This window comes from Gymnoscopelus braueri, assembly GCF_963280865.1.
Source record: "Gymnoscopelus braueri genome assembly, chromosome: 3".
NCBI classification, from domain to species: domain Eukaryota; kingdom Metazoa; phylum Chordata; class Actinopteri; order Myctophiformes; family Myctophidae; genus Gymnoscopelus; species Gymnoscopelus braueri.
This window is the reverse complement of record NC_137612.1, coordinates 47962470-47982562: the sequence shown is the minus strand read 5'-3', so window position 1 is coordinate 47982562 and position 20093 is coordinate 47962470. Positions and strand designations below refer to the sequence as shown.

Below are 20093 nucleotides of genomic sequence, written 5' to 3'. Positions count from 1 at the left end.
AATATATATAGGGCTTAAGTGGTTAATGTACAGTATGATTAGTAATAAAAATCTAAACTAGTAACTAAAGTTTTCAAATAATTGTAGTGGAGTAAAAGTACAATATTTGCCTTTGAGATGTAGTGGAGTAGAAGTAAACATATAAACAATTGAAAATACTCCAATAAAGTACTTAACTACAGTAATTGAGTAAATGTACTTAGTTACTTTACACAGCTGCTACTTGGCCTGTTACTCAAGAGCTCTCTGTCACTCCTCCTCTGAGTCCTAGGCAATGTCACTCTGAAGCCTAATTTATGTTAATATTAGTGTGTATGTCTCATTAGAACCCGTGTTTTAGCTCAACTTGTGTTGTGTTCTGTGTGCCCTGAAGAAGGCAGTTGTCTGCCGAAAAAAATATATTGCTTTCTATTTCTCTGCGTCCATAAAAAAAAGATTGGCACTTGGGCTGCCAGTGTGTGTGGCCACCTTTATGTCTCTTGAAGACCAGTCGTTTGAATATTATTAGTGTTAACGACATGCTGTAAATATCTGTCCACACACACCACTCCTGGAAATCACTTTGTGTTAGGGATTTCCTTATTCTATAGTCTAATCAGTCGTCATTTAATTGATAACATAAAATCTAAATAGCTTACGTATGAAAACCTTCTTTTTTTGGTGTGGGTGTGTGGTGTGTGTGTGTGTGTGTGTGTGTGTGTGTGTGTGTGTGTGTGTGTGTGTGTGTGTGTGTGTGTGTGTGTGTGTGTGTGTGTGTGTGTGTGTGTGTGTGTGTGTGTGTGCGTGTGTGTGTGTGTGTGTGTGTGTGTGTGTGCGCGCGTGTGTACGTGCACTGCAGCCCTCGCCTCTCCTGTCCACTTCGAATCCCAGCAGTAATTTAAGCCACCGTCCCAATCCTATTGGTTCTGGTTTAATCACCAGGGTTGTCTGACTGTATACAATGCTGGCCGGGTTGGCTGTATGTAATTCCAGTATCTACCCCTCAGGGAAATGTCTCCCCCTGCCTGCACTGCACTGCGCTGCACTGCGCTGCACTGCACTGCCTTGGACTGATCCAACTGCTGTTTAGTTCATCAGCCTTCAATCAAACCCCCTGAACATCAAGTTATATCTATAGCAGGTATAAGCCTCAAGGTATAGTTCTTATAGGGCTGGTATTCAAAACAGCCCTGGTGCCAGTCCTCTAGGGCAGTAAAATGCATGGGTTTCCGAGGCTACTAGGGCAGTGATTCTCAAAGTTTTTCTATCCAGAAGCAAAGATTTGAGTTGCAAATGTTCGCTTTAAAATATATATATATATTTAAAGATTTCACGATTTTTCAAAAATAGCAGATCTACAAGCTCATAGCACTCGGTGCTCAAATCTTTGGGAGGGGGTTCCAATAGGGGGTTTCTATTTTAACCACTTTATCCATTTATACGTTGGCTATTCAAAAATAGCAGCGTGTAAATCTGCTATTTTTGAATTCTTAAAAGAAATCTTGAAAGTATGGGAACATTTTGAATAATAAAAAAAAAGTACAGACATTTTCACTTCGGGGGTCCCTGGCACAAAAAAAAACTGATTTTTCAATGTACAGATTATTTATTTTGTGATATTATACTGTTTAGATTACAATTTATATGCATGTGAATACATCACATGCATAGAAATTGTAATTTCAGTACCTCGTGTTTACCTTGCTTACTGTCGATTTAGTGTCTGCTAAATTCCTAAATTGTAAATTGGATTAATTTAGTCCTGGCACAGGTCAATGCACTTCACTTTCTGGTCTAGCAGAAAACTAGCAGCAATGTGGGCTCTAGTGAGATTGATTGTCCGGACCTGTGGACATATACATCGTTTGGATCTGAAGAAGGCCTTTCAGAAACAATTCCGCTCTAAATCGGTAAAGTTCATCCAACAAAGGTCTTGTTGGGATGTTTTTCCATGTTGACCTTTACAATAATGCACCAGTCTCTCTTTTAGAGGAATGGGAAGAGCTTTGTGTGACAAACCCCAAGGCTGTGTGTGTGTGTGTGTGTGTGTGTGTGTGTGTGTGTGTGTGTGTGTGTGTGTGTGTGTGTGTGTGTGTGTGTGTGTGTGTGTGTGTGTGTGTGTGTGTGTGTGTGTGTGTGTGTGTGTGTGTGTGCGCTCGCGCGTGTATGTGGACGTGCAGATGTGTACATCTGTGGACGTACATGTGTGGACAGCTGCACACACTTCCAACTGTGTAACCTGTTTGTGTCTATGTGCACGTGTGTGTGTGTGTGTGTGTGTGTGTGTGTGTGTGTGTGTGTGTGTGTGTGTGTGCCTGCCTGCGTGCGTTTGTGTGTGTGTGTGTGTGTGTGTGTGTGTGTGAGTGGTGTTGCAGTGACAGAGTGATTTGGTTTACCAGAGAATAAGTAGGTGTGTGTGTTTCCCCAACAGCTTTTACATCAAGCTTTTTCACTGAGGAAATAGACTCCTATTGTCAGACTCTGTCTGTCTTCCTCTCGTTCTTTCCCTCTCTTTCGCACTCTCTTTCAGTCTGTTTGTCTGCCTTTTCTCACTATCCTTGTGCACGTCTGTGCATGAATGTGCTTGTGTGTGTGTGTGTGTGTGTGTGTGTTTGCATGCATGCATGCGTGCGTACGTGTGTGCGTGTGCGTGTGCGTGTGCGCGCGTGTGTGTGTGTGTGTGCTCTCTGCTGGATATTGAAGGGTGTCGGTCAGTTGGTGTGACAGCTGAGTGCCAGGCTGCTGTGCCAAGGTGAGGAAGTGACTGCAGTGTGCTGCTGTCCCACTGCTAGTCTGACCAAATGTCCACTTTACCACAGGTTTCACTGAAGCAAGCCAAATACACACATACACAAACACACGCATGCATGAACACACACACACACACACACACGCACGCACGCATACACACACACACAGCAGCAGCAGTCAGCCCCAGGGACATGGATCACTACAGTCATCACTACAGTCATCACTACAGTCATCACTACAGTCACATTCAATATGTCGTTGCTGTCGGGCAGAAACCTCTTATCTCCATATTTTAACTTTTTGTGTTTTTTCGTAAATGAACGCCCTATTTGATCACACTACAGAGTCACACAAAATTATGAAAAGTAGCAGATCCACAAGCTGGAAACGCGGCGCGAAACGCATATAGTTTCCAGCAGGTTCAAGCCCAAGCCCGCGGCTGCTCCTGGCTTTGTGTCAAAGTGTCCTTGAAGCGATATACTTGACACGAAACTACAGGTGCCTTGCATGGTCTCCTCCGTCATCGCTGTGTGAATGTGTCTGAATGGAGCGCACATCGTTAAGCTCTTTGGATAAAAGGCACTATAGAAATGCAGACCATTTGCCACGCTGTAAACATTTTGCTGCATTCTATATCTTTAATATCCTATGCGGGATTCGAACACAGCAGGTCTCCTTCGGTATACCGCGGTCAGCGACGATTGCAGCATTAAAAATGTGTGTCTCCATGTTGGAGAGGCTTCTGGTACTGGTAGGAACTGGTAGCGCCATGGAGGACGGCCACTTCCGTACGCGCTCCGTAACATCGCAACGTTTTTCCATCTTTTTAGTATTCTTTAGCCTTCTCTTTTTTCCCTACACCGTCGCGTGTCTAAGGAGTTATGACAGACAAGCACTTATGGACATCAGCACAGCGATTACACACAGAATTCCGGACTTTTTTGCCGAAAACCTTCCACCCAGCTGGGTGGGGGGAGGGGTTCCCTTTGTTCCAGCTGGATCAACAACAAAGCCAAGGCGACGGAAAAGACCTGGACGACGAGGTACAAGAGCGGGTCTCCTCGTAAGAACAACAAAACGTGGATATAAACCTGCACTGCCTTCAATCCTGCTAGCGAACGTTAGATCTCTGTGTGAATCAAGAACAGTGACCACTATGGACGACTTACTAGCGCGCGTAAAGTATAACAGTGAGACAAGGAACACGTCCATTGTTGTTCTAACAGAGACGTGGCTAACGGAGTTAGCATCTGATTCTTCTATCACTCCTCCTGGCTTCACCGCGTATAGGAAGGACAGAGACCCTGTACTGAGCGGTAAGCAACGTGGGGGGGGGAGTTTGTGCCTTGATCAACAACAACTGGTGCAAAGATGTTAAAATCCTAGATAGTCACTGCTCACCAGACCTTGAACTTTTAATCATAGCCTGCCGTCCTTTCTACCTACCACGCGACTTCAGCATTGTGATTGTAGCCGTTGTTTACATTCATCCTGGAGCTAATAAGGACACAGCTATGAGGGAATTACACCAGGCGATCAGTGCACAAGAAAATCGCCACCCGGACTGCGCAGTCATCTGCCTAGGCGACTTCAACCGGACAGACTTAAAAAAGGTCTTTCCCAAATTCCACCAGCATGTCGCCTGCAGTACCTGTGGTGACAATATTCTTGACCACTGCTACACGCCCTTCAAGGATGGATACAAAGCTCTCCGCCGCCCACCGCTAGGAAGCTCTGACCACGACGCCATCCAGCTGCTACCTGCCTACAAACAGAGGCTAAAAAGGGAGCCGGTCGTTGAGAAGGAAATCCGAATCTGGTCTGAGGACACAGACGCTATGCTACAATCCTGCTTCTACCAGACTGACTGGGGGATGTTTAAGAACACCGCTGGGAATAACATCAACGAACTCTCAGACTCAGTCACTGGCTTTATCAGCAAGTGCATAGGTGACATAGTCCCAAAAAAGACAGTTCGGATCTATCCCAATCAGAAACCATGGATGGACAGCGGAGTACGTGCACATCTGCATGAACGGGATGCTGGTTTCAAATCTGGCGACGTGGAAAGGCGCAACACGACGCGCGCGGCCCTAAACAGCGCCATCAGGAAGGCGAAAAAGGCCTACACAAAAAAGATGCAAGACAAACTCAGCAATGGCGACATCAGGAGCACATGGCAGGCAGTACACACCTTGACAGACTGCAAAACAAGAACCAGAAGCGAGGTGAACCCGCCTGCCTCCCTCCCCAACGAACTGAACACTTTCTACGGCCGGTTTGAGATCAGCTCCAACCGCGGCAGCCAAGCGGGGCCATCAGCAGCACCAGCAGAGGAGAACCCTCTAACCATCTCGGAGAGAGAAGTGCGTACAGCCTTCACACGGGTCAACATCCACAAGGCAGCCGGACCTGATGGGATTCCAGGCCGGGTCCTTAAGACATGTGCAGACCAGCTGGCGGGTGTCTTCGCTGACATCTTTAACCTCTCCCTCTCCCTGGCTGTGGTCCCTGCAGGGTTCAAAATGTCAACCATTGTGCCCATTCCCAAAAAGGCCAAAGTGACATGCCTGAACGACTGGAGACCTGTTGCTCTCACCCCGATCGTCAGCAAGTGTTTCGAGAAACTGGTGAGGGAATACATCAGCTCCACGCTACCTGCCTCGCTGGATCCGTGGCAGTATGCATACCGCAAAAATAGATCCACCGACGACGCTATTGCCATGGCTCTCCACACCGTCCTCTCGCACATGGACAACAAGCTGCTGAAGGACAAATATGTACGTATGCTGTTTGTGGACTACAGCTCAGCATTCAACACCATTGTCCCAGCAATACTTGACAAAAAGCTCAGACACCTAGGGCTACACCCAAGCATGTGCGACTGGATACAGGACTTCTTGTCCAACCGACATCAGGTGGTGAGAATGGGCAGCATCACATCCGACCCCCTGACCCTCAACACCGGAGCACCCCAGGGATGCGTGCTGAGCCCTCTCCTCTACTCCCTGTACACGTATGACTGCATAGCCACACATGTCTCCAACACCATCATAAAGTACGCGGACGACACAACAGTGATAGGCCGAATCGTCAACAACGACGAGTCTGACTACAGAGAGGAGATCAAATCACTGGCACACTGGTGCCGGGAGAACAACCTCTCTCTTAACGTCGACAAGACCAAAGAACTGATCGTGGACTTCAGGAGGCCACGGAGAGACCATGCGCCCATCCTCATCGACGGTGCTGCAGTGGAAAGGGTCAGCGAGTTCAAGTTCCTCGGAGTACACATCGAGGAGGACCTCAAATGGGAGACGCACTCCACACACGTGAGGAAAAAGGCTCAGCAGCGACTGTACTGGCTCCGCCGCCTGAAGAAGCTCGGAGTAGGACGTCGCATCCTCAGGCTGTACTACAACAGTTCTGTTGAAGGCATCTTAACAGGCTGTGTCACGGCCTGGTACGGGAACTGCACTGCCCGAGAAAAGATCAGCCTACAACGAGTAGTGCGATCGGCAGAGCGGATAATGGGAATCGAGCTCCCAGCGCTCCAGGAACTGTACAAAAAGCGGTGCGTGGTCAAAGCCAAGCGCATCATCAAGGACAAGCACCACCCAAGTCACAGACTGTTCAACCCCCTACAACGACCGCGACCGGGCAAGGGGCTCTACCGCAGTATCAAGAGTTCCACCACCAGGTTTTGGTGTAGTTTCAATCCAGCTGCTGTCAGAATGCTGAATGGGGCATAAGCCTGGATGAGTTCAGCAGCCTGACAGCAGGCGGCGCAGACTTTTCTGGCTCTTCCTGAACACACCTGTGGATTATACCAGGGACAATGACTTGGACTTTAGCCCCCCCTCGGACACACCTGTGGACTACACCAGGTACAAATGACTTTTTGTTGCACTCCCTCATGGAGCTACTTGCGGATTATACTAGGGTCAGTCCACTCTAGGTGGACACGCACTGACCTTTTGCACCTTAATCCCTTGTATAACGCACTGACTTTTTTTTTTTGGTCTTTTTTTATTGTGCTCCTTTTCCTCTAAGCACCTTAACGTCCATTGTCTATCATGCACAGTATAAGTATAACATGCACAGTATACAATACATTGCTGCTATGCTCAGGCACCTTAGTTTAGTTTTTTTTTTTTTTTTTTATTATCTCAGGTAATTTGTAAATATGTAGATAACTTGTCTGGCCTTCTGTTGCTCTCTTGTTTTGATCTCCTTCCCACCTGCCCCCCACCCTCTTCTTCTCCCCCCCCCTCTTCTTTCTATGGAAACTAACGTTGCGATGGGAACGATGTACAAAAAAGAATTTCACCCACTTTTTTACCTTGTAAACCTGTGATGTGACAATAAAACTGATTCTGATTCTGATTCTGATTCTGATTCTGATTCTGCTTCTCTTCTTCGCTGTATTACGCTCTTTCATCATGTAGTAAACTATAGAGTTTACTACATGACGAAAGTCGGGGGCGAAGAAGATTTAAGGGGACGCTATGTAACCCATTCAATCCGGGAGCTTGCAGATATACAAGCTCATAGCGCGGCACCGAGTGCCACGCTACGAGCTTGTAGATCTGCATTTTTTTTTTTTAAATCTTCAACATTTGTTGGGCAAATCTTTGAATACATATATATATTTGAAACAACATTTTTAAACTCAAATCTTTGCTTTGGCTGTCCTTGGCACGAAAAAGTTTGAGAACTACTGCTTTAGTAGTCTGTTGTTGCCTGGGATTGTCTGGAACTGTTACCTCAGCAACCCGACTCCAGATAAGCAGATGAAGATAGATGGATGGATGGAGGTTAGTTACCCACTCTCTAAAGATGCTTAGCAGCCTATTGACATTAGCTTCGGAGAAACCATTTAGCTGCTCACTGTTCCGGTAAAAATGGATTTTCCATGCCACTCTGTGTGTCTGTCTCCCGGTCAAATCCTCTGACTGATATACATAATTCACAGCAGCACACTTATTGAGGTCTTGTTTGTCTGCTTTTTTATCATCATTCCATTCTGACCTTGGCGCCTCTCTTGTCCATCTTCCACTCTCTCGCTTCCCGCCACAGCCCAGTCTTTTCAATGCCGACAGCTGAGGCTCAAAGTGCGGCTTCTCTCAACAGGCATGTGACGTGCACACAATTGAATTAACCCATTAAGACTGGGAATGCATCTGTGTCATTTTAAGATTTCTTTGGCGATTAAAAAATAGCAGATATACAAGCTCATAGCGCGGCACCGCTATGAGCTTGTGCCGCTAATTTTCTCGATTTTTCAAAAACAATAGCAGATCTACAAGCTCGTACCGCGCTATGAGCATGTAGATCTGCTATTTTTGAATAGCCCAAAGTATAAAATAATGGTTATAGCTAAAAATCTAAAATGTCACATATATGCGTTCCCGGATTGAATGGGTTAAGACTGTTTGCTGTGAGTCTGCCTCCCGTCTTTCCTTTCCTTAAACTACTGTCAGTACAGCACGGTTAGCTCGGGACTTCAGTCCTATCGTATTAATGAATATTATGAAGAGCATACAGCGATGGCAGCCCTGAAGAAACAAGTTCCATTTGTTGGAAAGCCAAGCTACAACAGTTCCACATCCACTATTTTGTTCTCTGTGTCAACATCTGAGTCATTATTCCGAATTATAGGCCTTAGGTCCTTACTGTGTGCTGCTACCGACTCACACTGCCTCGGCTTTCTTTCACACGGCATAAAGAAGTATGGAACAATAGAGAGCAATGTGAGAGAGAAGAAAGGAACTTCATCACCCACCACCTTTTAGAATAACATAATAGATGAAGAGAGGGGAGAGGAGAGGAGAGGAGAGGAGAGGAGGGGAGGGGAGGGGAGAGGAGAGGAGAGGAGAGGAGAGGAGAGGAGAGGAGAGGAGAGGGGAGGGGAGGGGAGGGGAGGGGAGGGGAGAGGAGAGTGGTAAACCTCAACAGGAGGGAAAGGAGAAACCATATCTAGTATGTAATATACACTGTAGTTTCAGTGTAAACTTCACTGTTGTAGACTCATAGAGTTATAATATAAATGGAAATAGCTCAGTGGGGTTTGAAGCACCCGGGAAGTCTGCCGGAAGCACCAATATCGGAGGAAATATCGGAGCCAATAGAGCAGGCCATAGAGTTATGAGCAGGCGCACTATAGGGTTTCAAACGGTAGACGCACGCGCAGTAGCATTTTAAATGCAGAAGTGTTGCTTTGCTATCCCAGATTTGACCACCAGGCGAAGGCAGCTTCACTGTTCTACTGTGGTTCTGGGGGCCTGGACTTTACGTAGACTATTTGGAGAAGAACTTCCTTGTTAGTAGGGGAAAGAGGGGGCAGGGGAGGGCCATCACACCTGTTCAAGCCTCCATAAGACCTCCGATTAACCAACTCACTCCATTCTCCTGAAACATCATTAGCAGTTCCAGCAACTCATTAGTTGCAGCACTGCAAGTTCCCGGAACTTTTTGTCGAAAAAAGGGCTCACGTCTTCTTTTGAGTCAATATGAGTCACCTTTTGACCAAAAGTTTCAGGAACGTGCAGTGCTGCAACTAATGAGTTCCTGGAACTGCTAATAGCTTTATTTCATGTTCATGGTTGGCATTTCCACAGCGCCTCAATAAATGTGAAGATTATTTTCCTTTTCAGTGAACGTCTTGAGTTTGTGTTTATTTACAAAATGGATTTATTTTCCATTTACTTAATTTCATTTACTTCCAATTAGTTGCTTATTTCCTTCCTACCTTAGTTTTTGCTCCTTAGGCTGAGTCATAGTGACTTGAGCGTGACGTCAGAGGTCCGCCCGCCCGCCGGCCCATCCTCCCTTAAGCCAATTTTAATATAGGAAACAGAGTGAGTGCATGGTGCTGGACTTATCTCACAGATGTTCTTTAATGACCACTATCATTTAAGAATAACCATTCCCTGATATCTTAATATAATAAACTGACAAACTGCCACTTTAAGACCAGAACTGCTGTGAGCTTTTGCAACAACCCCAGCATGCTTCCAGCTGTGACTCATACAGAAGTGTAGGTACACTATTTCTGCTGATTCGGGACCGACATCACCTTTTTGTGAGTGTGTGCATATGGGTCTCTTTTTTTGGAGCTAGCAGTGTCCCAAAACACTGATATGAATTATTTATGACCAGACCTCACCACCATCATCATCATCATCATCATCATCATCATCATCATCATCATCATCATCATCATCACCACCACCACCACCACCACCACCCAAGACACCAAGGATGCATCACCTATCTATTATTCAAATGCCTGCAGCAGAGAGAAGGAGAGGGGGATGATAGAGTAATATAATCTGAACTCAACTCTTTTTGGATCAAATTCTCTAGTCAGCGGGTTTGTCTGAGAATAAGAGGGGGGGGGGGAAGGGAAAGGAAGACAACCAGAAAGACAAAGAGAGAGAATGGAAATCAGAGGAAGGCAAACAAGAGAGAGAAAAGACAAACAGAGAGAGAGGGAGAGAGAGAGAGAGAGAGAGAGAGAGAGAGAGAGAGAGAGAGAGAGAGAGAGAGAGAGGGGAGAATTGCAAACGAGGATGACAATGGAGATATTAAACCACTAAAGTGTGCTGTAATCATCTTTTTTCCCAAATAAGTAATTCTAGAACCAACCCTGTTACAGCCTAATGCAAAAGATGACTCGCAACTACATCCAGTGTATATCATTATATAAACCCTATTGTATAAACAAATCTTGAAAGACTGTATTAGTTATAAAGCCAAGAGATGACTTCACTGACATTCTGATGAAATACAAGTTATTAAACTTTGACAATTCCCTTTTCCCCCTTTCCCCCCAGATGCATATGTCTGATATCTATGTAAAATTAATCATGATCTTTCATCCTCCCTTAGAACTCTCCCACTGTACTACAGTTCAGAAAGCTTTGACCAATCAACATTCTTTATCAAAGAACAATGGTGCCACATCAGAGAGTCTAGGCTCTGTGCATAACTGCAGTTCCAGGTTCTCATAAGCTGGCATGCCCTTTCCCTGTTCCGGTTCATTTTCCCATAGCTTTGTTTGATTGGCTAGGCAGCAGATTTGAACTGGAAAACACATGTGAAGGTGTTACACAATATTTGTTTCCAGGTTCAAATCTGCTGCAGAGCCAATCCAACAAAGCTGTGGGAAAATGAACCAGACAAAGACACCGGGGTGCCATGCACCTTCTGAAAACCTGGAACTACAGTTAAATAATGATTATAATAATAATAATGATAATAACTAGAAAGGTGCAATTTCGGGAAGTTTTGCCCCGACGTGAGTCGTTGGTTGCGGCCTCCGGGACCTGAGGAATATGCTGGGAGGAATAGCGTCGGAGGCCATGCGACGTGCGCTTCAGATTTGGTGCTGATCAGATCCTGCATTCGTGATATACTGTGGGAGGAGTAGCGGGACAAACTTTAGTTTACTGTATCTATAATAATAAGAAAGAATAAAGTCGCCCAAGTACTATAGTGTGTTGCCCTTTCTGGCAACCACAGTTATAATAATGATAATATAGTCCACACTCCTTATATATTTGCATATAGTACAGTAAATGAGGTATCTGCATTTAACCCACCCAAGTATTAGGAGCAGTGGGCGCTACGCCGCTACGGGGGCAGCACCTCGGGGAGCAATTAGGGGTCAAGTGTCTTGCTCAGGGACATGGCCTGGCCTGGAATGGAACCTTGGACAACTGCACAGAGCCTATTGTGTCACTATACCAATGATGCTTTAGTTTGGACATACTGCATTGCTGTCTGATCCTACCCAGAATGCACTGTTTATTGACGCTGTAGTTTTATTTTTCTGTATGTTGGAGCAACTACATCACCATGCATCACTCTGTGGTGCTTTCAATTTGTTGCTTCAGCGATGCAAACACCAATGGTGGACAATTTATTAAGGCATTTAGCAGTCTTAATAGTCTATAGCAAACTAACTTCAGTACATAGCCTTAGTAAGTAAACAACATCCATCTAACATAACTAGCATCTTGCTAAATAGGCAACAAACAAGTGGTAGGGGGTGAGGTGGAGTGTGAAGAGGTGAGTTTTAAGATTGTGGGGAAATATGTGGAGTAAGTCTGCCCTCCTGACTGAGGGGGAAGGTCTGAGGTCATTCCACTGCTTGGGAGCCACACGGACTGCTGTCCAACAATGAGCAGCAGCCAGCAACAGACAGACAGCGACATCAATGTCATTACAAACAGACAGCTTACTACAAGAACAGCAGCCTCCCAGTAAAGTTAAACAGTCATTCTGGGAATGTGTTCCACTGCCATTTGAATGATTTCCTACTGTGGACGTCTCTTAATCAACTAAGGTTTCCTTTTATAAACCGAAAATGAAACTTACCTGGGTTTCATAGAATAGCCTAAAGCAATCCTTTTTTCCCTTAATGAACGGCTTTTGTTTTGATGTTATAGGTTCCATGGCAACAAGCAACATTGGATAATGATAGGCCGAATACCCCGCGTCAAATCCGGCGACTTTGGAACGGTCGCCACCAGGTATTCTGTAACGTAACCTCAGTAAAATTATGCCTAAACCTAACCTTTTTCCTAAACTTAACCTCAGTCAAATTATGTCTAAACCTAACCTTATTCCTAAATGTAACCTAAGTAAAATTATGCCTAAACCTAAACTTAACCTCAGTATAACTATGCCTAAGCCTAAACTTATTTCTAACCTTAACCTCAGTAAAAAAGACTGCGGACCGCTCGCTGGTGGCGAGCGGTCCGCGGGGAAAAATGGGGGCGAGTGTGTTTTGGGGCGAGTGTTCTGGTTACCGATAGGTCTACATAATGTTGGATGCATTTATCCAACACGATACAGTTTGCGGCTTCTGTTCTGACTTCTGACACGGTGCAGTTCAGCCTGTCAATCACTGGGACAGAGCGCACTCAGCGAACCTCAGCACATCAAAGGCAGAGGCACAGCTGAAAACGGCTCGTTAATTAATGGCTGAGAACTGCCGATGCCTGGTTCCATTGAAAAACTAACACAGTTGGAAAAGGAAAGAATCACTCCTGTCCTTGACAATAACCAATCCTACAGTTTGCATTCTGTACACACGCACACGCAGAACAAAAATTATGATACAAATAATGACATTAAAATTAAAATAAAAACACTACTTTCGACTTCTCACAGAGCTTTGTGTCACGTTGGTGCTGCCCCGCCCAATATAAGTGTTACCGTGTACTATCCAAGAACTCCAAATATGGAGTTACCTGTACCTCCATATTTAGTCGATTGGTTGCATGGTAGTGGGTACCGCATATTATTTTTGAATAGCCCGAGAAATCTAAAGTGACAGAGATGTGTTCCCAGATTGAATGGGTTAAGAGATACAACAGGTTTAGCTACCTTGCGTTACACTGGGAGCTCCGGCGGTCACTGCTCATGCACTTCTGTTGTGTTGTAGTGTAGGCTACATCCATATGATTCAGGAGGTGGTCGAGACTTGATGAATCATTTAGTGTGAAAGTGGAAAGATGTGCAAGTACAAAACACATGCATGCCATGCAGGCACACTCACATACGCATGAAAAAATATATATACACACACACGTACAGACAGAGACACGCATGCACAATCTGAGAGAAGAAAAAAAAGTCTGTCCGTGCACAGAAGTGAAAGCAGCCAGTGGGGGAAGTAACTTAAGTAAATTTACTCAAGTACTGTACTTAAGTAAAATTTTGAGGTACTTTTACTTTACTGGAGTATATCCAATTTTCTATACTTTTTCTTCTACTCCACTACATCTCAGAGGCAGCTATTACGGTATACGTTTTACTAGATCTGCTATTTTCCAAAAGATTTTTATACATTTTAGATTTGAAATTTTGTGCAATGGGACATTCTGCATAATGAGAACTTTTAATTGTGATACTTTAAGTATATTTTGATGCCAATACTTTTGTGCTTTTACTCAAGTACATTTTGAATACAGGAGTTTACTTCTACAATAAAGTATTGATACTAATACTTTGAATACTAAACAATTGAATACTTTTTCCACCACTAAAAGCAGCCACACATGCATGTGCACAACACACACACACACACACACACACACACACACACACACACACACACACACACACACACACACACACACACACACACACACACACACACACACACACACACACACACACACACACACACACACAAGAGAGTGGACACTGTGAGGCTCAGTATTAAAACATACAGTACTTTCATTGTGCGGTGGAGTTTCTCTGCCAGAGAAGCACGGCTGACATTTTGACAAAACAAGCCAGTAAGAATAACGTAGCTTCCCTCCAAGAGAGAAGATTAGTTTCATCCCTTTCATCCTACATTCTGCAAAAAAACATTGGAAATTGTTTGTTTCCTACTGTTTGTTTTTTTTACACGATAAGGACACTTCTTTCCCCGCCTATATACGCAGAAGCTTGTTTTTGGCTGCACATAAACATCCTAGAAACAAACAGAGCTGCAGACACTCCCAGTTGGCCAATAGGGAAGAACCTCCACACCGACATGTTTCAAATCGGCCTCATGGTGGCGCTGTAACAGGCCGCTTCACGCTTTGGCCTATAACTCTTGAACTGTAGGTTGTACAGTCCAATACACACACACACACACACACACACACACACACACACACACACACACACACACACACACACACACACACACACACACAATGTAATAAGAGATGATGTGGTTGTGCTCTCGGGGACTTGAAGGTGAAAGATGAGATGTGGAGTCTAGATGATTAATGGTCTCTACGTTCTTTCAATAGCGGTTTCTTTCATTCTCACTTTTTCTCTCTTTGTTCGTCTGTCTCTCTTCAATGCTGTTTGCTCTCTCTCTCTCTCTCTCTCTCTCTCTCTCTCTCTCTCTCTCTCTCTCTCTCTCTCTCTCTCTCTAGTGGTGCAAAGTAACTAAATACATTTACTCAAGTACTGTACTTAAGTACAAATTTGAGGAATTTTTACTTTACTGGAGTATTTCCATTTTTCTATACTTTTACTTCTACTCCACTACATCTAGGAGGCAAATATTGTACTTTTACTCCACTACAATTATTTGACAACTTTAGTTACTAGTTACTTTGTAGATTTTGAATATTATTACAAAAATATTCAAATAGCCAATGTATATAAAAGTAGGCTACTCTTGTGGCCTATATAGTCGCTTGTTTTCGTAGACCTGGTTGCTTATTTATTTCGCAAAGTCTGGCAACAGTTGTGGTCATCAGTGACAGTGAGTTATCATGCATGACAGAGAGGAGCTGGCCTGCTGTCCTAACTGCCTGCCATGTGCACCCGGAGTGCAGGGGGATGCACACACACACGCACGCACACGCACGCGCATCTAGGAGGCGCATCTAGGAGGCAAATATTGTACTTTTACTCCACTACAATTATTTGACAACTTTAGTTACTAGTTACTTTGTAGATTTTGAATATTATTACAAAACATACATTAACCACTTCAGCCCGATATACATTTCGTCCATTTGAAAATAGCCGATCTACAAGCTCACAATGCGTCGCGATGCGATGCATTGTGAGCTTGTAGATCTGCTATTTTCAAAAGATTTTAATGATTTTTTTACCTTTGAAATCTTGTGAAATAGGACATTCTGCATAATGAGTACTTTCTACTAACGGAGTATTTCTGCATTGCAGTATTGATACTTTTACTTAAGTAAATAATTTGAGTACTTTTTCCACCACTGTGTTTCTCTCTCTCTCTCTCTCTCTCTCTCTCTCTCTCTCGCTCGCTCGTCTCTGTCAGGTGGAAACTTCATATGTCCAAAAGTGTTACTTGTCGGGATTCAAATTCAAAAACATCAAAAGTAGCAGATACAAGCTTGTAGATCTGCTACTTTTGATGCTTTTGTGTGACGCTGTAGTATGATCAAGAAGGGCGTTAATTTACGAAACTATAACACAAAAAACTTTAGTATGGAGATAGGAGGTTTCTAGCCTCGATCTCCAGGCTTTTATTGTTTAGTTTTGCTAAAAAATAAAAGCCTGGCCCAGCCCGTCGGTGTACTCGGTATGAGGAAGTGTTTCACTTCCCAACCAACCAGAGTGCAGTGGGCGTCGCTCGTAATGTTGTGTTAACGGGGCGGGGGTTGACGGACAGATCGGTGAACCAATGGGATCAGGCGCAGTCTCTCGCCGGCTCTATACACCCACCCCTCTATACACGAAATCAGGAGCGTTGGGGCAGTCTAGGAGGTTTCTGTACCGACAGCGATGATATGCCTCTCACTCTGCGTTTATCCTTCGTTCTAACTAAGTCAATGTGTTTTTGTTTAGTTTTTTATCACATGGATGGATGTGAAGCAGAGCAGACTGTGTGGTCATCAGTGTTGCCATGTCTGCTTATTATAAGCGACATTGGGCTGTAAAGTTGCTTGTAAATATTGGTAGTTGTGGGTCGCGTTTTCTTTTTTGTTGGCTTGTTTCTACAGTGTATAGTTGGTTATTTGGGCTTGTTTCCTAATGTTGTTTAACCATTGGTTCTCAAACATTTTCATGTCAAGGAAACCTGTAAATTAATATGTAATTGTCCGCAGACCCCCCCATCTGAGAACATGGTGTGCCAGGGACCCCCATACCAGATTTGTGTTGTTAAAATTAATGTTTCAAAACATATTCAAAATATGTATTTTTCAAAGTATCGCGATGCAATACGTTGTGAGCTTGTAGGTTGTAGATCGGCCATATTCAAATAGCCAATGTATATAAAAGTAGGCTACTCTTGTGGCCTATATAGTCGCTTGTTTTCGTAGACCTGGTTGCTTATTTATTTCGCAAAGTCTGGCAACAGTTGTGGTCATCAGTGACAGTGAGTTATCATGCATGACAGAGAGGAGCTGGCCTGCTGTCCTAACTGCCTGCCATGTGCACCCGGAGTGCAGGGGGATGCACACACACACGCACGCACACGCACGCGCACGCACGCACGCACGCACGCACGCACGCACGCACGCACGCACGCACGCACGCACGCACGCACACACACACACACACACACACACACACACACACACACACACACACACACACACACACACACACACACACACACTGTACACCAGTTGGTTCTCAAACATTTTCGTGTAAAGGAAATATTTTTTGCCGCCGACCCCCATCTTAAAAAAATATGTTGTGCCAGGGACCTCCAGACGCAATGATTTTAGTTAAAAATGTTCGCTTTAAAACAAGATATACTTTATGTACAAATATTTGCATGCATTTTCATGATTTAAAAAAAAGGAATAGCGAATCTACAAGCTTGTATATCTGCTATTTTTGAATAGCCAATGTATAAAATATGGTTAAAATCATTGCGACGGACCCTTGGGGGTTCCCGGATATATATGTGTGTGTGTGTGTGTGTGTGTGTGTGTGTGTGTGTGTGTGTGTGTGTGTGTGTGTGTGTGTGTGTGTGTGTGTGTGTGTGTGTGTGTGTGTGTGTGCGTAGCAGCACCCCAGGAGTTGTTTACACCCCTAGTTAATTTGATCATCTCATTACGATTATAATTATCACCATGATCATGCAGCTCTAGCTTGAGCCAAGAAGAGAGAGAGAGAGAGAGAGAGAGAGAGAGAGAGAGAGAGAGAGAGAGAGAGAGAGAGAGAGAGCCTTTGGTCAGACAAGGTGTTGTCAGCAGCTCAAGGCATGAGACTCATTTATTTAATCACCTGAAAGTCAAATACAACATGGTGTGTGACCAAACAATAAAGTAGCAAAGAAACCTGAAATGTAGAAAGAAAATCCACTGTTAAAAAGACATGTTGGTACAGTAACACTTTAGAATAACTATCCCATAGTTAATATTTCATTCAACAACTGTTAGTAAACTATACCTACTAATTACTTGTTAAGTTTTTTGGTCCCCGGACCCCACGTTGAGAACCAGTGGCTTAAAATACTGCTTTCAAGTGTTTCTGATAATGACAGCAGCACTTGTATCCATTCTCTTTTCATTTCAACGAGACACAGCTGATATTATGACACTCTTGTGGCAGATTGTGCTGATTGAAAATAGCAGCAGCTGTGCTCCTTCGTGTCCAAATACATCTATCTATTATTCACTGTTACTGCTACTGTGCAAGCACCTCTGGTCCTACTCTAAGGAAAACACACAATCCTGAGTGTTAAATGAACACAAGACTTTATATTATACTCTGTCACGCTAGAGCAATTGGGTTAGTTACAGTACATCACATCTTATAGACTGAATGTCCATCTATGGTTGATATTAACTGTATCTCTGTCTTTCTCTCTCTCTCTCTCTCTCTCTCTCTCTCTCTCTCTCTCTCTCTCTCTCTCTCTCTCTCTCTCTCTCTCTCTCTCTCTCTCTCTCTCTCTAGGGAGTGTTTCCAGCCAGCTATGTGCACCTGAAGAAGGCCATTGTCACCAACAGAGGGTATGACTTCCTTTAATGAGACTGACTATCCATATGTCTATGTCTATGTCTATGTCTATGTCTATGTCTATGTCTATGTCTATGTCTATGTCTATGTCCATATCTGTCTGTCTGTCTGTCTGTCTGTCTGTCTGTCTGTCTGTCTGTCTGTCTGTCTTATGGCCACTGAGGCATATGGCTTAAAACCAGGAAGGAAGAGTTCGTTTTCTCATCATTTTTTAAAAATGAATCAATAAACAATTAATTGAACATTCCGAGGTTATGATTTCCCACGGCTCATAACGTAGGTCTTCCCTATATTATGTAGTCCGTTGGTTCTCAAAGTGGGGTCCAGAGACCCCTAGGGGTCCATAATTGGGTGGGTGGGTGGGTGGGGTCCAGGGGGTCGGGTCCCCAGCAGAAGTAGTTAACATAGCGTCACAATCCTTTTTTAAAGATATTTTTGGGGGGCTTTTCTGCCTTTATTTATAGTGTATAGTGGAGATGGACAGGAAACAGGGAGAGAGAGATGGGGAGAGACATGCAGCAAAGTTCGTCGAGAACTAAGTTCAAACTTAGCCTATAGTTATAGCTTAAACACATTCAATCCGGGAAAGTATCTCTGTTATTTTAGATTTCTTTGGCTATTCAAAAATAGCAGATATACAAGCTGAGTGCCACGCTATGAGCTTGTAGATCTGCTATTTTTAGAAAAATTGTGAAAATGAGTGCAAATCTTTGAATATATATTTAAAAAATATATTTATTTAAAGATTTGCACAAATTTTCACATAAAAAACAAAAATCACACCCTGTGTGAAGTGGGCGGTGTCTTGCTAGCTAATCACAATACTGAATGGAGTCAACCAATCATGTACAAAAAATAAATACATTTATTGAAACACTCTTTATGATGGAAGAAACCATAACTTAAAAAAAACAAATTGTTTTTTTTAAAGTTATGGGTTTCTTATATAGGGCTATGCACATGTGTCATGTGACACTGGCCAATCAGCAGTCCTGAATAGACTGTGATTGGCCAATCACGGTGCAGGGTTAGGCGGGGTACATTTTTGGCCAATCACAGCGCAGGATTTGTTGTACAAATATCCAAACCTCACTTATAGGGGCGTTTCACCGCCCAAAAACTAGCAGATCTACAAGCTCATAGCGCGGCACTCGGTGCCGCGCTATGAGCTTGTATATCTGCTATTTTTGAATAGCCAAAGAAATCTAAAATGACACAGATACTTACCAGGCTAAATGGGTTAAATGGCTTTTTAAAAGCCATTTAAGCTACTGTATAACTAGGCTAAGTTTGAACTTAGTATGAGGTGGTGCAACTGGCCCCTGGTCCTTAACCCACGATGCGCTGTCAGGCTACATTGGAGCCTAAGTGCCTAAGTGCCCTGACCGATATAAAAGTCGGCGCAGCACGTATTTTTTGGGGGGAAAATTAAACATCTTGAAAGCAATTTTTTAACTCAAATCTTCTCTTCAGGGGGTCCCTATCAGAAAACTTTTTCTGATGGGGGTCCACGGCCAAATACATATCAATTTGGGGGTCCTTGAGAACTACAAACAAGAAGCTATCTATGAAATCTATGAAAAAGTTTAATCTACTATATTTTTACCTTAACCCATTAAGACCGGAAAGTTTTATACTTTGGCTATTCAAAAATAGCAGATATACAAGCTCATAGCGCAGCACTGAGTGCCGCACTATGAGCTTGTAGATCTGCTATTTTAGAAAGAAATATATATTTTTTGCAAATCTTTGAATATATATATATTTTTAAGAAAACATTTGTGACTCAAATCTTTGCTTCTGGGGGTGGGGGTCCGCGGCCAAATACATATAATTTGACATGAAAAACATTTGTAGAATTCCCAGAAGCAAAGATTTGAGTT

General features: G+C 43.7%; 1 protein-coding gene across 1 annotated transcript in view; it reads left to right on the top strand.

Annotated features, from left to right (window-relative positions):
- The window catches only part of LOC308082002 (dedicator of cytokinesis protein 3-like), a gene marked incomplete at its 3' end in the record, with an annotated part of 230792 nt that overhangs the window by 131616 nt on the left and 79083 nt on the right, over positions 1-20093 (top strand). Inside the window, 1 exon segment of the mRNA XM_080423612.1 lies at positions 18148-18203. Coding sequence (XP_080279738.1) covers positions 18148-18203 — 56 coding nt within the window.